The sequence below is a fragment of the Lissotriton vulgaris genome, chromosome 5 (genome assembly GCF_964263255.1).
Source record: "Lissotriton vulgaris chromosome 5, aLisVul1.2, whole genome shotgun sequence".
NCBI lineage: Eukaryota > Metazoa > Chordata > Amphibia > Caudata > Salamandridae > Lissotriton > Lissotriton vulgaris.
This window is the reverse complement of record NC_141693.1, coordinates 1,506,662,299-1,506,682,600: the sequence shown is the minus strand read 5'-3', so window position 1 is coordinate 1,506,682,600 and position 20,302 is coordinate 1,506,662,299. Positions and strand designations below refer to the sequence as shown.

Genomic DNA, 20,302 nt, shown 5'->3' with positions numbered 1-20,302 from the left:
CTACAGCCTCCTTCAGGGGGTTGTAGGCGAAGGGAACAAGAAGTTAGCCCGCTCGTTTTGAACCACTCCAAACCAAATCAGCCTTTTCACCAGATAATGAGGAGTCATCAAGAGTTATGTCTATAAGGGTGGTTTTCATGTCTGCTGAAAGTCCAGAGGTTATGACCAGACATTGGGCCTGAGGACCACAGGACATTCCTTGGCTCTGGCCACAGAGTCTGTGAAGTTCAAACTCGGCTGAATAATTTGTTGGCAGGCCTCCTATCTGTACTTGACCAGCTCCAAATGTCCCGGCTGATATTCCGGCAAGTTTGGTGTCACTAGTTGCACCATGTACCAAACAGAATGGGTGTTTTATCCTAGGACTTCACAACTTGCCCTCTGCCTTCCTCTTCTTTGATTCTCTGTCCACTGGGGCTGCACAAAATGCTCCGGGGAAGAGGGATAGCAGGCTTTCTGGCGATGTGTGCATAGACAGGGAGGTACGGTCCCCAGGAGCAGGCTGATGTCTTCAAAATATTGTCCAAATAACGGCCATAGAAGTAGTCAGTCTCAAACAAGCCTCTAAAATTGGCTCCAAAACGGAATCACTAAATGATAAGAGATTCTGCTGTCTGGGCACATGGCTTGAGCATCTAAATGGGAATATTGAATGTAGCCTCCACGGAGGGAAGAGGAAGTTGCAATACTATTGCCACCTTTCTGACCACTGCAGGATAGTAAACTTCCTCAGGGGGAGGCAGCGCTGAATGGCTCAGCATTTCCAATTCAGGGGAAATATATATCCCAATGGCTTCACCCAGCTCCTGGTACATATCTGTACTCTCTGGCAGGAATTATGGTGGGTCACCATTGTTATTCTTCTTTTGTGGCTCCAAAAGGTTGGAATCACTACCAAAAATTATGCAAGGTGTCTTGGTAGGATGATTTATAAGTTTGTTCCTTCCTGTATTGTTATTCTTCATAGAGGTTTTGCACCTCTCTCCTGGATTTGTGAGGCACAGTTCTGTTTTCAGGAAGGAGTTTTTTAGTGCTGGGCAGTTGTGACTTCATGGTCATCTCCACTGGTGGAGGGACAGTGTTGGTGCCAATGAAGCTGCAGGCGACGTCAGGATTGGGAATAAGGTCTGAGTGGGAGCCGTAGACAGTGTCAGAGCCAGAGGTGGCGAATGGCGCCAAGGGAAGTCCCACAGGTGGAAGGCCGTACAGCGCCTGTACTGGTTTCATGGAGCACAAAGGGGCATCAGTGGGACTGTTACTCTCCTCAAAACCTTAAACATCGGGTTCAAGAAGAACACTGGAACCATCCCTGGTGTAGGAAATTCCAGGTAGGGGGAATACTGAGGCAGTGTGTTGAGGCAGCAGTGGAGCAGCGCTAAGCTCTGAAGGGGGCAATACCTCCGCCAGCTCTGGTTTTGACGAAGACTCTAATGGGATCAGAGATCGTTCTTGAAGGGGCTTGCTTGCTTACTCTATTCTACATCGTGTCTTTTCTTCTTTTAATTTTTATGTTGCCTTTACCTCGACGGTGAGGAAAGAGACACTGGTGTCCTTGAGTAAGGCCAGGATTGTAGTTAGCTGCAGTGATGATCACTGGCCACGAAGAGCATACCCTCTTGCTCTTTAATTGCCTTATGATGCATACTTTAACAGGACTCTCAAAACCTAGAGTTGTGATCAGAGACAAGACACTAAAGGCAGATGTTGTGAGGGTCAGTGATTGACATCTGACCCTCACAGTCTCTGCATGGTTTGAATCCTGGGTGCTTGGGAGGAGACATTCTGCACTGCACCATAGGTTTCGAAAAGAAAAATAATTATCTGAAAAACTCCTGATAGGATTGATAAACAGCAAGGCATGGATCCAGCGTGGAAAAAAGGGAACTGACATTGGCACACCAGGTTTGGCACCTTGAGGTTCTGGAGAAGCCACAATGATGTAGCTAGTGGTGCCTACGTGGAGCCAGCACCTCCTAGAGCTGGGAAAGAGTTGAGAAAAGTTTCCATATTTTGTTTGGCAAATGGGATATTCACAGGGTGAGGAATCTTCTGTTTAAAATATCCATCAGAAATAACATTAATTATAGATTGTGAGTTCAGCAACATTTTGTAAATCATATTATTATATATATAGATGGAAATGAAAAACGTGTAAATACTCCAAAGCACAAGGATAGACATGACACTTAATAGAAAAAGAAAATCACTGGATATCTATGACCAAACCTCTAAATGTTACAAGACCAGTTCCACATGATTGTATACTTTATCCCTATTTACAAAAGATAAGCCAAATTGTAAAATCTATAAAATGTGTTTCAGCCCTGCCAAAAATATAAACAGCCTTCATCAGGAAAAATAATATTTGAAATTTCATAAATCTATTAAATACTTGTCTTTGGATTTATTGTTTCTTTACATCCCTAAAATAGGATAGTCTAGACATTTCTCAGCTGGAAATCCTCCTTAATAGACTTGATAACGTTCCAGATCTGTTCCTTCAGGACATTCCCATGCCTGTGCTACAGTGGTCCATGTATTGTAAACTAATGTTTATATAATCATAACAATAAAGTGCATATCCTTTTCAAAACAAATCAATGTATTGTTAACGCCACAAAGGTCGTAATTTGAAAGTAGAATAGTTAAAGCGGGAGCTACCTTAATAAGCTGCTGCTGCATCTACTTCAGGAAAGTATAAACACAATGTCAGCTTGTCAAGACCAGTTGAAAGTTGTGAGTTAACTGGCAGGCAGGATCAGCGGAAAGTCTGTCCTTCCCACTCAGACTGCCTCTGTAGCACTTGAAGGTTTACTAGGCCAGGACTCAAGAAAAAGGAGGGAAGAAAACAAGAGCAGAGAGACAAGGCACACTTCATCAGTGAGTAGTGCAGGGTGGTGTTAGTCCTTACCCCAGAGCAGGCCTTCACTGTGTCTTGTATGGTAATCAGTGCACCCTGTAGCAGATATCCCTATTTCACACTGAGTGTCATCAATGCAACATTTGAAAACAGTATACAAAAACACCTACAAGCGTGTGCTAGGGGCACACTGTGACAAACCCATGGAGTAACGGCACACCTCCTGGTACTACATAGAGCACACCTGCACGCACAGCACAAACACAACCAGCCAACAATGAGGGAAATGAAAATAGAAGAACTTTGAGAAAGGGGAAACGTCAGTGACTGGATAGGGAACAAAAGAAGGTGTAGGAGTGGTATCCGACGTCTAACATAATCTTTTTGATAGGATATGATTTGAATTTTTCTGAAAAGAAAACACATTTTAACTTACAGGTAAAAGAAACACCATATAAACACCATTTTTTTAGAGAAAACATTTAGAACCCATTCTTAGAAAGGATAATATTCACCCATTTAGATCAAATGTCCGCTTCAATATTAAAAAAACATTAAACATATTCAGCTACATGCATCAAGCGATTTTGGAGTCGCAAACGGTGCGAATCGCAAAATTCGGCCGTTTGCGATTCCAAAATCACTTTTTTGGATGCATTAAACAATTTTTTAGAAATCGCAATTTTTTGCGATTTCTAAAAAAGCGATTGCATTTAAGGAATCGCATTTTTGCGATTCCTTAACTGCAATGCATGAATGTTTAAAAAAATGCGAATTCGCAAACAGGGAGAGCATATTAACACGAGGTTGAACCACGTGTTAATTTGCGAAATCTTTCAAAAATGCTCAAAAATGCATTTTTGAAAGTGTCATGTTACACACACACACATATGTCCTTTGGACATGTGTGTGTGGAACTTGCACTTAATAAAACATTTGAAGGGTGCAGGTGGGGTCCTTTGCACCCTTGAAATACATTAACAAATTGCGATTCGCAAAATGAAAATCGCAAAATGTTAATGCCTTCCCATTGATTCCTATGGGCCTTTTGGCCCATAGGAATCAATGGGAAGGTTTTCCTTAATTGAGATTCGCAAAATGTGAATCGCAATTAAGGAAAATTAAGAAATCGCAAAAATATTTGCGAATTATTCATGCATTGCCGTTTGCGATTTCTAAATTGCGATTCCTTAATTTTCGCAATTTAGGAATCGCAAACGGGTGCAATGATGCATGTGGCCGGTAATTCCTTTATCATCAAAATGATCATCTATACAATCTTTTGTATATATTACAAATGTCCACCATCTTGTTTTTAAGACAATTAATGGCATTATGATAGTTCTATTCATTTTCGGAAACTTAATCAAAAATTAATTTAACTTAAAAGTTGGTCATGTAATGTGTATAATACTAAAACCTATATGTATACATAAATCACAATAACACATATTGTAACAGGTCCATTTGTATCTAATCATACCTACAGTATATATATATGGGGCAGTAAAACAAAATGTGTATACTCCAATAAACCCTACTTAAAATAACACAGATTGTGAGGTTTTGAATACACAGCGCCGATTTTTGCCTCTTCAGGACAATACGTTGCTTAGAGCATTGGACCAGTGTGGCATCTGACCATCAATATTCTAGGGCGGTCATACCATGGATGGTATTTTTACTAATTATAATGTCCTTGTTATTGAGAATGTATTCCCCCGATGGGTAGATCATCAGGCGTTTATTTTTAATGTCTATTCCCCGCCACCATCGATAAGTGTGGGATCTGCCTCACCAAAATCTGTATCCTGCAAGAATTTGAGCACGATTACTCCAGCAGGTCTGAGGGAGGCACTCCATACCTCGACGTCCAGTAATGACCGCCGTAATGGCCAGACAGCAGAAGGCTTTCAAGGGTGTATTAAGGCAGCTTTAGATATTGTGGCATCATTGAAAATTAAACTTTTTACTAGAAGCAAGCCCAAGGCGCCTTGGTACTCAAAAGAACTCAGGGTGTGGTAAACCTCCTGCTTTAGAAACTTAAGTGGGGGTGGAGTAAGCATGGGCGAATTTTGCCAATTCGCGATCCGCGAATTTGCGGATTTGTGAATTCGCAATCCACAAAATTCGCGAATTCGTGCGAATTTTTATTTTTTTGCGTGTTCGCGGGTGTTCGCGGGTTTTTTTTTTTGCCTGGTTAATCACTGCCACCCTCTCGTTTTTTATGCCCTTCTGCCCTCTGCCCCACTCATTTTTTGTCCCCCTATGCCCTCTGTCCCACTTTTGTGCCCTTCTGCCCTCAGCCCCACTTAGAATGGCGCCGAAAGCTGCCAGCGCCATTCTAAAATAGCTACAAAGAGCTTCAACAGGATGCACTAATAGATAAAGTAAAGGCAGGTGCTCGAGTTGAAGGTCAAATTAAGTTACACAATCATTAATCACCCCAAGTTTGGGGTGATTAATGATTGTGTAACTGAATTTGAGCTTCAACTCAAGCACCTGCTTTACTTTATCTATTAGAGCTTCCTGTTAAAGCTGACTTTTGGAACTATTTTAGAATGGCTCTGGCAGCTTGCCGGCGCCATTCTAAAAGAGTTACAAAAGTCAGCTTGAACTTTTGACCCAATCCGTTCCGCTCGCGGATTTTGCGGGAAATTCGCGAATCTCGGGGATTGTGAATTTACCGAAAATCCGCAAAATCTGCGAGCGGAACAGATTTTCCGCCCATACTTAGGGTGGAGTTCTTGATGGTCCTTTTCTGTCTGAAGATTGGCAGACAAAGGCTCTTAAATTACGTGAAAGGAGGGTGGTTGGTTGAGTGAGTGAAAGGACTCATGGATCGGTGTATGAGTGGATGGGTGGGTGGTAGAATGAGTAAAGAGGTGAATGTAAGGTTGGATGACTGCAAGAATGAATGGATAGGTGAAGGGAGGGTGAATGAATGGACACTTGTGTGGATAGATGGATAAGTGAAAGAATGGATGGATGAATGAAAGAGGGTGGGTGGATGAATGAAAGAGTGAATGGATGGATGAGTGAAAGATGGATGAATGATGAGAAAGGATAGATGGATTGTGAGAGGGTGGTGGGCGAGTAGAGTGAAAGGGTTTAGAGATGGATGAAATGAAAGGGTGGATAAATGGAAGAACAAAAACGGATGGATGGATGAGAAAAAGGATGGATGCTGAGACACCCGATCTCCCAACTTTAGAAGCTACAGTGGGGTGAAGTTCCTGATGGGCCTCTTCTGTCTACAACTTGGCAGATAAAGGGGAGTTAGTGAGTGAAAGAATAGATGGATGGATGTGTGAGGTAAAGAGTAGATGAATGGGTGAGTGTAGATGGATGGACAAATGACTTAAAGGATGGACGAGTGAAAGAATGGATAGATAAGTGAAAGAGTGGATGGGTGGAGGAGTGAAAGAATGGATGGATGAGTGAAAGGGAGGTTGAAATGCATGCATGCATATGTTTGAATATGACTGGGTGGATGGACAAAATGGGGAAAGACTCAATGTACTACCAGTACTTGTTTATATATTAGTGTTCTAAGAAAAATGTTTCCTTTTCTTCCTCCTGATATGTGCCAATCAGTAGTTATCATTCTAATTACATTATGATTAGACTATTGCAATGCACTGTATCTGAGCATCAATTGTTCCTCACTCATCAAACTTGAAGTGGTTCAGAATGCGGCTGCTCGCCTCATTCGGAATGCTCTGAAGGGTTTCTCTGTCGGAGTTTGGATTCGTGCTCTCCACTGGCTCACGGCTGGAAAGTGGATAATCTTCAAAGTACTTTGCCTGCTCTTCCTTGCACTGTACCATAAAGGACCCAGGCATCTTAACTCTGATTTCCAATTGACCCATAGAGCTCTTAGATCATCTCTATGCACGAAGGTGTCTATTCCGAGGAATCACAAAGCCAGCAGGGGGGACGCTCTGTCTCAGCTGCTGCAGCTACGTTTTGGAATACTCTCTACCTGCTTATATTCTGGAAGCAGATTCTTTTTCTCTGTTTAGAAAACATCATAAAACGTCCGTGGCTATCCTCTCTGTGGACTTCGCTTTTAGTGCTGCTCTGGTTTCTGTTGGGATTGTTACCTTTTTGGCTCAGCGCTTTGACACTTTTAGGTTTTTGTAAGCTTTATACATTTGTTTTCATTTTATTTCCTTTTATTTCATATTACGATACTCCTGAGCAAAATACAAATCAAGAAATTACATAATTAGATACTATTATTAATATGAAGATATCTACTCATTTTCATTATTTGCTTTATGGGTGCAAACCATTTTGCACAAATACCTCCCCATTTTGTTTAGGGCATGTTTTAGTCCTATACTTTATTCAAAATACCAAAATAGTTATTCCATGACATTTTCTTATGTATTTAGTTGGGGAAAAACACAGTTTTGTGAGAAACATCAATATGGGGTTGTCTCTAAATATCCTATTATTCACATATGATTTGTTCCTGGCTATGGCACACTGACATGACATGCACTGCATGGGTCACATTTAGCTTATTTCACTGTTCCATATGTTCCCTTGTCCCCCTTCCACCTTTTGTTATTTAACTTTGGTTTTATCGAACAATCCGAGATGATGGTCGAATGGTGTTCTGGATGCGACCTCCAGAGATGTGAGCGCTGTAATAAAGCGCTCTTGTTTACTCACCAGCCCGAGGTATTCCCATCTTTATTTTGATATTCGACAACAAGGTCTGGATGTGTCTGTCTCTCTTTGCGGCTGAGGTCAGGCCATGATAGCCAGAGCAGCATTCTTGCAGGTGATGGGAGAGTGGTGTGGCGCCTTTCATGTGTCAGGTTTTTCAACATTGTTTTTCTCTCACTGAGCCTCTCTCTGAAGACCACACCTTTATCTAAAGTTTCCTTACTACGGAGAGCTTACTGGTTGTGTAAGAGTCTGTACTGACCTTTTGCCACTCCTAATCTCTTAAGCCTGCTTTTGAGACTGGAATCACGTAGCCTGACTATACACGGGTGAGAGTATTCTGCTTAATTCAGAAACTCTGTCCATCACCACCCCCTGTTGTTTAATTACTATACACGGCGGCAAAGCCTCTCTCTGGATCTGGGGCCATTTTGTTTTTCTATTGAAAAGATTAGAAACTTGCGTTCCAGCATTGAAGTGGTTATTTCATAGGTGTACATTTTACTCATTTTGCCCGATTTTGCATCAATGTATTTCAGGCTCTGTTAGGCTTACAGCTCAGTTTTCAAGTAGAATCATCTCTGCCACCACACTTTGGCCAAATCATTACCTTAATTCATCAGATTCTCTCTGCAGTATTCAAATAATGTTATCTTCCCCTTTAAGTGTTTCTACTCATCCTTCAAATGTTTCCACTCCTCGGCAACCTGACCTTCTTCAGGAACTTTAACAAAATAAGGGGGGACCATCAATAGAGTGAAATAAATTGAAGGAATAATTTGTCACTTACTTAACAGCTGTTGATGCCGATAAAATGCGTGTTGAGAGAAGGAAGAGCACCCTCTTTAAGAACTAAGGGTTTCTCCGTCACAATGGAGAAAGGCAGATTTGAGGTTCCTGATTTAGGGACATACTATATGGCAGCGCAGGTACACTTCATTAGCTGGTGGTATAGCTCGTCAGGTGACTGCCCTAATTTTATCCTGGAGAAGGAACAAACCAAAGGTACACCCTTGTAGTCTCTTCTGCCAGTGGGCCTCCTTGGCCCTAGAACCAAGGTTCTCACTACTGCTACCTCTTGCTGGGCCTCGCAGATGCTACGAAAAAAGGCATGGCTTCCATGTCTTAACTCTCCTGCATTAAAACTGTCCAAGAATCTCTTTATCCCCCTGATGAAAGACATCAAGGCATTGCAAAGTCTGGCGGCTGTGGGACCGACAGAAATGGGCCACCTGTATATTGATGGGAATTGTATGTCTCTTGAGAAGTCTGAGCAGCGCAGTGACAGGACACCACTCTCTACTTATACATACACAAGGCAATGCCATACAGGCAGGAGAACCTACCGGGGATCCCGGTGGAGCCGCTGGAGGTGGCACAACTTACACAGGTAATCAAACCTCCAGACCCACAAGGCGGGTCATGATGCTCTGTGCAATGGTTTTGGAGCTTCGGAAGGTGCTTCCATTGCCACCTAATGAGTATGGGAAAGGGACTGAATCGAGTTTACCCTTGCCAAATGGCAATACTGTTGCATGGAAACCAAAGTAGTATCGACTAATTACAGGCACAAGCTTATCCAATTTAGGTTCCTACACCAAGTTTACTATACGTCTGATAGGTAACATAGGATTGCCCGTCCCAGACTCCACCTTTGCTCGTGCTGCGGAGCAGAATGGGCATATGCTTCCCTTTTGTCCAGGACTTGTCCTCGCATTTTCCCGGACTGGTAGGAAATATTCCTCTCATTATCAGACATGCTGGGGAACAGACCGACACCAAACCTAGAGATGGTTCTATTGGGTTATGTTAAACAACTGACAGGTGGGACCTGCAGATACATAGCAATATCCCTCTTGCTGGCTAAAAGGCGAGTGTCAATGTATTGGTGCAATACAGCAGGTTGAGTAAAGACGATTAGATTAGAGACTAAGGGCCATATGTATGAAGCGTTTTTCTTGTCGCAAACGCTGCGAAACGGAAATTCACAGCGTTTGCGACAAGAAAAACGTGAAATGCGATGTATGAAATTATCGCATCGCAAATGTTAAGGAATCGCAAATGTTGCGATTCCTTAACATTGCACAAGCATTTAGGAAAACGCTAAATGCGATTTCCTAAATGATATGTATGAAATATTTAAAAATTGCGATTTTGGAATAAGATTTCGCAAATTACCACCAACTTGTAGTTGGTGGTAAATTGCGAATTCTTTTAAAAAAGCATTTTTAAAAAAAACAAAAGGTTCCATGTGACGCTCATACATGCCCTTTGGGCATGTATGTGCGCCATATGCGCACACATGTCATTTTCAGGGGTGCAGCAGGGTGTTCTTGAGACACCCCCTGCACCCTTAAAAATTCGCACAATTTGCGATTAGCAAATTGCGATTAGCAAATTTCCCCTTCATTCCTATGGGCCTCCTGGCCCATAGAAATGAATGGGAAGTATTCCTTATTTGCGAATTCACAATTTGCGAATTCGCAAATATGGAATAATAAGGAATCGCTAAAATTCCTAGATTACCTTCATACATACCGTTTTGCGAATTCCAAATAGCGATTCCTTAAAATTCGCTATTTGGAATTCGCAAAACGGAACTATTATACATATGGCCCTTAGGGGAATATTAGCAAGGACGGAGTTAAAAATGATCACCGGTTTAGCGGCAGAAAAGTGCCGCTAAATCGGCGATAATGGGCTTCATAATATGGCCTTGTGAATTCCAATAGAAACCCATGTTCTGGTGTGAACATGGGCTTCTATTGGAATTCTCCAGGGCATATTATCAAGCCCATTATCGCCGCTTTAGCTGCAGTTTTCTGCTGCTAAACCTGCGATAATTTTAACTCTGTCCTTGATAATATGCCCTTTAGTCACTTGGAATGATCGATCTGAAATCTATACCTTCCTCCACCTTGTCAACTCCAGGCCCAAGGATAGTTGAGGCCCCTTCAGGGAATATCTTGCACGCTCAGACCAGGTTATTCTGGATTGACAGGCTGCAGTAATTGCAGAGGGTGGAGTTGATGATGTTGTATTTTCAGATATGTGAACACACTCAGATTAGGGAAGTGGATTAGATTTCCTGCATCCATAGCTATGACACCCACAAGTGTGAGCACACCCACATACCACTGACTGTCTGACACCTACAAGCCTACACAATTCTATTTACTGTGACTGATATTATATTGTGGAATATATACTCATGAATGTGTAAATGCATGGTGATTATTTTCTCTCATGTAATGCAATGGTTGGTTGAAAATCAAAACAAAAAAGAAAGGATACTGAGTGTGTGAACGGGTGAGATGCAAGATGTGTTTGAGTATATCGAGGCAGATAAGTAGTGCACCCACACTTCAACCTGTTATTTTTTGTGCATTTGGATTGGATCAGTTCCCTCTCAAAGGTCAGGAAATAGTCAGTAAATGCCTAAGCGTCAAAAACCCTGAAAGTGACAGATGATATTCAGTATTAGAGAGCGAGAGTTACTGGCATGCGCGTGAGCTCTGTATCATTCAGACATTTTATTTGGGGCACTAGGTTCACTCTGCACACTGACTACAAGCCATTAGTAGAGGTACTTTTGAATAGAGGAAGGCTACCCCTACAGCACTCAAAGCAAGACTTTGCTCTGAGCTCCAAGAATATAATTTTGACATTGTACATGTTTCCGGTCATACTAGTCAACCAGGTTGACTGTTCATAGAGGTTACCGTATGTGGACCACCTAGTACAGACATATGTGGATGATGAAATGGATACATATGTCAGTGATGTGTCTGCTATTTAAGTTGGGGAAGTCGGTGAAGACAAATGGTTTTAAGAAAGTTTCAAAGATGAAGAATTACATTTTGTGAAGAAGTATTTTGGCAATGGTTGGCCCTTGTTTAAAAATGTGAAAGGTTTCCTCCATTCTTTCTCCCGTTTCATCTGGGTTAAGTGTGTTAGGCATTCTAGTTTTGCACAACAACAAATGTGCAACCCACAAAGCCTGCATGTGATCCTAATAGACCATTGTTACCAAGGGCAGATGGGCATTCCCTCTTTAAAAAAACCTTCTGAGACACTCAGTTTGGTTGCCAGGCATGGATACAGAAGCTGAACGTTGGGTGAGGCAGCGTGGTATCTGCCCTGCCTCAGATAAGAATTATATTGCCACATACACTTCAATGCAAAGTGTCCCTTAGCCAACTTTCACTTGGAAGCAAGTAGGTCAGGATATCTCTGGACCATTCAAATGTTTACCTACAAACATGCAATATGGTTCTCCTAGATTACCATTCAAAGTGGCCTGAAGGTATGTTGACGAAAAGGGTCTCCATTACTGTAGTAGAGTTTCTCCTGAATGTTCTCAGTTGTGAAGGTTACCCTGAATTCCTGAAACCCGCAGTGAAATGGACGGGTGGAAACTTTCAATAAGTACCTCAAGGAAAGCATCCATCTAGCATTGGTTGTAAAAATTCCCTTTGTCCTGTCAATCAGGAAGAGGCTCAAATCCAGAGTTCTCGATTCCAAAAACAACCATACAGTAATCCCTTCCGACTGGGCACACAATATGGTTCTTCAACACCAAACTAAGTCCAAAGCATACTATGACGAATTGCATAACTCTGTTGTGGCAGATATTAAAGTTGTGATTTTATCCCTAGACGAATAGAAAAAGAGAATAGTTAATTTTCAGGCCCATGAAAGTGATTAATCTCAATAAGGGGAGTGTTATCCTTCGAGATGGAAAATGTTGGAGTTTGAAAAGAGTATCAAAATGTACTAAAGAGCTTGTATCTGCCGGTCCAATTGTGTCGAATTACATTGATGATGAGTTTCTTCCTCCTTTTGATTGATTTGATCAATCTAATTCATAGGACAGTTCATCAAAGTCCTCAACTCAGCCCTCCTTTGTACCAACTTCTAAACCCCTCATTTCGGGTGGAGCAGAAGATTCACAAGCTCTACCAGAAGGCTATGCAAGAATTGAAAATGTTCTTTACTAGAAAAGATGTGTCACATTTTGCATAAGCCTCTTTTACACTGATTTGTCCCCTTGCCCCCTCCCCTTTTGTTATTTCACTTTCATTTGTATTTTAAAATTGTTACCCAACGTTCTGTGATGATGGTTGAACATTGTTCTGGATGCCAACCCCCAGAGATGTGAGCACTCTAATAACGCTCCACTTCTATACTCACCAGCCCAATTTTTTCTCCTCTTCATTTTGATAGCATGTTATGATGCACACTGGCCTCCATGCACAGTATACCTGTGCAGGGAGCCGCAGTCTGGTCTTATCGGGGCAGTCCAGGCATACAGCAAGCAGTGAAATAAGACAAAGAACGGCAGAAGGGAACTGGGTGTAGATGATAACTACCCAGGAGGGACAGTGAAGTAGAGGAAGATCTGGCAATTTGGGGGGCTACTATGCAGACATTTGCTGAGTGATAGACAATGATGTGCAAGCGGCTCCTCATGGACTGCCCTGGACATACAACTGTACAATGGCAACATGTATGCATTTAACATATGTTGTCAGATCACAATACCTCTTGCGGTGTCTATTCCTATACTTGAATGGCGCTTCTTGTGTATACCTAGGTACTATATTTGGCTGAAGGGGGTAAGACTTATGTGACTTGTTTATCATTGAACAACTGGATAGCATGCCTACTTTGTTTGTTGTTTGCTTTATTTGAAACTGCACAAATTAAGAAGTTAAAAAAAGTACTACTGCTTCTTTGTTCCCCTGTCTTGTTGATTTCCTGGTTGTGCTCATCTTCTTTGCGTTTCTCCATCTCTGCCTTCTTTATTATGTTATGTATTTGCATTTATATAGTGCTTACTACCCCTGATGAAGCATTGAATTGCTGTAGCCGGGCCACACGCTGCTTCGAAACCCAGGTTTAGTGGTTCATCCAGTGGTTATTGGCACCAGTCTTATGAACTCAAGGAGACCATGTTTGCATTTACTCCAGTGTCCTTGAAGAGATAAAATTAGCAGGAGTGAGGTGTGATCCATAGTTGGTGAGGGATGGGGGCATATGTGCACTCATACAGAGGGGTAGTGGGATTAGTAGATGAGCGAGAGGAGATTAAGTGTTGCTGGGTTTCAGGGTATGACTTTAAAAGACGGACAGGTTCTGGTCTTTGAGATGAGGTGTGGGCAATTTGCAGAAATAAAATAATAGAAACACCAGTTTCAGGCTCTGGATAATGTATCGATCTCTCACTTTCTCCTTTTCTGGCTTTCTTTCTCTCAGGTTCTTGTCCGATGTCCCGGGTGAGCTGTGACAACCCCTTTCTGCCCGACTCTCTCCATGCAGACCCCCAGGTGGAGCTACGCCCCATCATCACACCCGATGCAGGTCAGTATCCATCCCCGACTCTCACCTGGGGAGCGTCTCCATGATTACTATCTCTGTATATGTCACAGACATGGTCCTGATAGCCAGAGCTTCTTCATAAGTGGTGCACGGACACCAATTGATTCTGGCCTGCATTTGTGGATTGGATTACCTGCCAAAAAATACATATTGCAAAAACATAGACTACAAAATATGACCTGTGAAAAACTCAACTTTACATACATATCTCCCTACAAAAGTCTTTACCTATATTTATAGGTGCGGGTCGTAATATCTGTAGAGAGATATTGATGGAAGGTTAAAATGTTAGTGACGTATGTTTTGGACTAGCCTGTGTTTCCATAAGCTTCCTCTTATATTAAGTATGGCATGCCTTTAAGCATTATGTGGTCTCACTTGAAGCTATGAGTGGCATCATTGATCTCAAGCCTTTGCCTGTTCAGTGGGGTGTCACTTGCGCCTGTGTAAGTCGTGTGTGTGAGGCTTCCTACTCTAGAAGCGCAGGTCTTTCTTGACTTTGGCATGGAGGCAAAAATTATTATGCAATTTAATGTTTTCACAGATCACAAACAAGAGACACCACCTCAATAGGTACAACCCAAACACTCGCTAAGACAGAACATCATTTGATTTTGGTTAACGGCTGTTGAAGGAGATAATGGATCCTTAAGATTGATCCTACCATGGGAGAAGAACCCTTCCACCAGTTCATCTTTCTTAGACCAGTGGGTGGGGCCCATCACGATTAAGCCCAACATCTCCATTTCAGCAAGAAGCTGTGCTACCTCAACATCTTGAGTGTTTTCATCATGAAAATTAAAATTCTGCAAGAGTACAAAGTGCTTGGAAACCAAAATGTGACGAGAGATGCTTTCTGCTAAAAGGTGACTGAAGTTTCTCTTTGCTCCAGGTGGCCTGTAAATTAAAGCACCCTTCCAAAAATTGGTAGCTGAGAGGTCAATTCTAAAGACAATCATTTCTACCAACTCAGCTAACAGGGTCTCAATTACTCCTATATTGACAGTATCTCTGAAAGCGATAGCCACGCCTCCTCCTGGTCTGGTCTCTCTATCCGGATTTAGCAATTGATACAACTCTGGGAGAACTAGCAGACTGCATGGTAATGCAGCTTGTGTTGCATGCTTAGACATTGATCTAATATTGCAATATGAGCTGTTTATGCATGGGTGGTGGAGGGGGACATAGGAATGAAAGGGGGGAACGCTCTTTCGGGCTTCTGACTCTTTATAGCGGTTGGGCTCTTTAATTTAACTAGTATGGAACTAGCCGCTAGAACAGCACTAGTTGGTGAGGAAATAAAGGAGCAGGAGAACCTGCATGTTAAACAAGAAACAGGCCCTTCTAAGCTAGAAGGGAAATTACAAGGGCAGCACAAGGAGAATGGGCCAGAGTAGAGATGGAGTTCTGCCGCGGAGTAGTGTAGATCTGGTAAGGAATCAGCTTCTCTAGTTACAGCAGCAGAGTTCCTGGCGCCTGGCCCCTGGCGAAGTTCGGGCTATGAGTTTGCTGTCTTTTACTCTATCTTTTGAGTGGCTTGTAGTGCAAGGAGAGAGAAACTTTTGCATATGCTCATAGCTGAAACGTCATCCAAAAAATAACCAACCTTAATGAACAGCAGTCCTTACACAAATAAAATATGATATTTTCAGGCTGTCAAACTCAGAGTCTTGGAGTATCGCTAACGGGGCTGCCAGAGATGTGATAGTCACTGTCTGAGACAGAAGGCTTACCACACTGATAGCCCTGGTGTGCTCTATGCAATTCTGTGAAGTATTTTCTTTAGGGCCCTGGAACAGTCAAAGGTTACTGGGCGGTGTCCTGTCTGGGTATTGTTCTTTAACAGACTTTCCTTGGGGTACGTGACTATCAATCTCAAGTAATAATCACTATCCTTGTAAGGGTGAACCGTCAAATGCACTAAATTAATCTATGACAATTCCCCTGGCCACAATGCCGCAGAGCAGACAAACTTAACAATGTGTAAAGTCCCTTTGCTGGACTCTATTTTTGTTGGCTGGCTTTAGAACTCTGTGCACTTTACCCTTGCTAACCAGTAGTAAAGTGCACATGCTCTCCCTTTACACAATGTTGAATTTGCCTATTCATAATTGGTAATTTTAGCTTACATTAGGGTCCCTAGTATATGGTGTAGAGACTACACCCAGGTCCTGAAAGTTAAATGTCACCTGTGGACTCTAGCCCTTATTGTGTCACTCACTAGTGACAAGGAAAAAGTGGCTTCAGGCCTACCATTGTAGTCTGGCTGTTGCAGTTAAAATGTGCTGACTTACCTTTAAAAATAATCCTTTTGGCGTGCAAAAACCTCCTTTTCAAATATTAGTAAGTCACCACTATGCAAGCCTTGTCACCAACAAGGTAGGATGCATTGTATTTAAAAGTGGGACATGTAGAAAGTTAGTGACAAGGCTCTTAAAGCTATTTCCACTGTGGCAGGCCTAGCTGTCCTATGAATAAAACCAGAGTACAAATTAAAATACCAATACTGTATCTCGGAAATGGGATCAGCTAGAAAAATAATGTACCCACTATTTTTTAATAGTTTCCATAAGGAACATATATCATGGATCTTTTATCGAGAAAAACAGGATCTGCCCATAAAACATATAAAATGCAACCTACAGAGAATCTGTAATCTGAATGTAATCTGAAATGTGATTTGCTTATTGACAGGTACCCAGTGTAGATGTCTCAAAGATCCAGAGACAGGTTGGCATTTCTAAATGCAGCAAAGTTCAAGCAGTGGCTAGAACTTAGAAAAATGTGATATTTTAGCAAACCAAGATAGTGAGCAAAATCAAGACTTGGATAAAGAGATTGTAAGTGATCATCTTCCGGCTGATGGAAAGATATTTCAAAACTCTGTTAAAAAAACTCTCACAGAAAAAAATATGATGTTGTAATATGGTCCATTTGATTAGACAGAGACAGAGTAACGGCGGTGTCAATATAAATAGGCAACATTCTGCCTGGCGGTAAGGGTTAAGGACACAGACCTTTGAAATAGGGCCAAAGCGTTATGACCCAGATGGTGACATATCTAGCCAGCCTTATCTCCTTTTTATACAGATAACGTTTTAAGAAATAATGCAGCATTCATCCACAAACCGCCTGAAGCTTTTTTTGTTAATGCTGTTGTAGCGCCCAGATAAGAAAGGGCTAAATGACAACTGACTTGACTCTTGATTCATTCGTGGCATCGATTAATGTTTAAAAGATCGTGTTTTGTAATCACTAAGTAACATTTATCAAAAGTGTTTAAACGATGTTTTTAAAAAGTTTCTTTTTTTCAATGTTAAAGTCTTTTTCATATTTTTATACAGATAATGAGTAATTTACGTTCCAATATTTTAAAGGCAGGGCTTATGCTTTGGCTCTTAGAACCAAGTGAGACTACAGGCTTGTCTCTCCTTATGAATTTGCTGGCTTGCCTACTTAATATTATTTATTATTATTGCATCTTGTAGAGTGCTCGACTATCCTGAAGTGTTTCCTGGCGCTGGACCAAGTCAACATGTATCAATCCCACTTGTTAGAACAACCAGGTCTTCAAGTTTTTGAGGAACATGGTGAGGGAGGTACAACTTGGCAAAAATTCAGGGAGGTCATTCTACACCTTCGGGTCTACTTATGCGAAGGACTGGCTTCTCGTGCGCACCAGGCAAATTCTGGCCAGAGAGGCTGGTTGAGTGATTGAAGCATGCATGCGGGCTTTTAGGACACCACCAGATCTTGAATGTATATGGGCCTGTGCCAGATCTAGCCCTGTGCATGTAGCAAAATGCTTTAAACTGTATTCACGTATCTTCGGTCAGCCTGTGGAGCTTGGGGAGAAGATTCAAATCAGAAGCACAATTCGGAAGGTGAGCGAGTAGACTGGCCACGGCTATCTGGACAACTTGTAGGCGCCAGATGGCTGCCTTATCTGCTCCCAGATATAAGATGTTTCTGCAGTCAATTATTGAAAGAATCAAGGCTTGGATTACTGTTTTTTGGGCTCACAGTGGAAACAAACAAATAATATGTTTTACGCACCTCAGCACTACAAATCACGTGGAGGCCACATTGGCTACCTGAGAATTCATTGATAGCCTCTCGTCCAGCCAGAAGCCATGGTTCTTTACCTTGGGAGACAATTCCGGAAGGGTTCTGAGAGCCTCCGGCTAATGCAAGGGCCCCATACCCGGTAACTTTTGCGCAGAATCATATCCTCTGTCTTTTCGCCGTTAAGCTTGAGTGTGTTTTTACCCATCAAGGTAGAAATCCTGCTCAAGCACAGGTTCAAGGCCCTGGTGCTGTATGCCTGTGCAGATGACAGGGAGAAGATACTTTGTGTGTCATCAGCATAGGACAGGATTAGTCTACAGCTGTACACCACATCCGTGAAGGAGCATATGTATATGTTGAAAAGCATCTGGCTTAGGGCCGAACACTAGGGAACACCAGAAGTGGCCCAGGAGACTGAGTTTAGACTGAGGGAGTGGATAGGATAGGATAGTAGCTTCTAAAGCGCTCGAATGCCGAGGAGTCTTGGTGCTGGGTGTGTGAGCAGGGCTCAACTGTGCTGTGAACTCAAGAGTTACTGTTAAACCGCAAACAGCCAGGTCTTCAGCAATTTTCTGAATATCATACGGTTTGGTTGAAGTCGCAGGTCAATCGGTATTTGGTTCCAGAGCTTTGCCGCGCAGTGTGATAAGCTACAGCCACCCCATTTAGCTCTGCGTATTTTCGGGATATTAACAAACCCGGAGTTGGAGGATCTAAGTGCCCTGGAAGGGGAATACCAGATGAACAGACCTTGGACCTCAGCTGACCCGTCTCCATAGAGCGCCTTGTGCACCGTACAGAGGGCCTTAAATTCGACTCGTTGGTGGACAGGGAGCCAGTGGAGTGCCCTTATGGCAGCCGAGGTGGAGTGACCTTTTGGTATGTTCATCAATAGCCGGGCTGCCTCGTTTTGCAGTGACTGAAATTTGGTTTTCTGAGCCTTGTCAATGCCCATGAATAGGGCATTACAGTAGTCTACCTTTGAGAGAAGCTTCTGGGGATGAAAGGGAAGACCTTACAGAGACTTTTGAGTAGGTAGAAACAGGAGGGGGTTAGTCAGTTGACCTGGAGTGAGAAATTGAGTTGGTTGTCGAAGATTATACCAAGGTTCTTAACTTTGGTGGTGGAGAAAGGGAAATCACCTGCCTGCGTTGGCAACCAGATATTGTTCCATATTGGAGGACTTTTACCGAACTCCAGTACCTCGGTTTTCTTTGTGTTGATTTTAAGGATGTTTTGACTCATCCAGCGCATAGTGTCTGCCAAACATGCATGGAAACTGCTGGCCATGCTCTGTGGTTGTTCTACAACTGATACTAGGAGCCATAGGCTTAGGATACCAGCGAGAATCCATGCTTTCCGACAAGTTTGGCCAGCGGGGTGACATACACATTGAAAAGTGTAGGAGACAGAGCGGATCCCTGCGGCACTCCACATGGGAGCTGGAAAGTGTTGGACTGTATGTTGTCCCAGACTACGTTCTGCTCCCTAGCTGATAAAAAGGAGGTGAGGAGGGTAGCGCCGTGTCCCAAATTCTAACGTCCCTCAGGCGCTGCACTAACACCGTGTAGTTCACGGTGTCAAATGCTGCCAATAGGTCTAAGAGAACGAGGACGGCTCTGCCCCTCCTTGTCCATCACTTTCCGTATCTCTTCCGTTGACATTATCAAGGCTGTGTCTGTGGAATGGCGGGGTCTAAAACCATGCTGCGTCGGATCAAGCAGTAAACCTGATTTAATTGACCAAAGTAGGATCAGAAACTAAGGGGTGTCCAACAGGGACAGCAAGTTTATTTTAGGAGCAGCAAAAGGTGTGTATGATAAATTTTCTTCCCCATGATATATGAGGATATAGGGTCATGGAGGTGGCATGCTTGATGTGTAGGTGCTGAGTTAATAAGACCTAAATTCAGCACACTCAGATCCTCTATAAGCGCGGTAGCCAGATTACATATGGAAGCCTCAAGGTGGATGTTAAGATCACCTAAGAGTGTGAAATTGGCACTTTTCAGAATGTAGGGGGAAAGTAGGTCGGGAACCACCGAGCCCCAGTTCCCCGCATATCCCAGAGGCCAGTAGACCAGAGACCCGGATACTGTGAATTTGTGGGTGAGACATAATGAAAAAAACAAAGCTTCTCTGTCGAGGATGGGCAGCTCCTGTACCTTGCATTGGTATTTGTTCTTAAAAATAATGGCGATCTCGCCTCCTGCCCAACCATGCTGATCCCTTCTATTGATGGTATAATTGAATGGGAGTACAGTGATAACATCTGGTAGAGACAGGGGCGGTTCCTCCACTAAGGCGGGGGAGC

General features: G+C 42.7%; 1 protein-coding gene across 1 annotated transcript in view; it reads left to right on the top strand.

Moving 5' to 3' along the window:
* Nucleotides 1–20,302, top strand: part of MDFI (MyoD family inhibitor) — a 78,351-nt gene that overhangs the window by 21,951 nt on the left and 36,098 nt on the right. The window contains exon 2 of the mRNA XM_086923536.1: nt 13,799–13,903. Within this exon, the coding sequence (XP_086779662.1) occupies nt 13,810–13,903 (94 nt within the window). The 5' untranslated portion in view covers nt 13,799–13,809. The remainder of the gene's footprint in view (nt 1–13,798; nt 13,904–20,302) is intronic.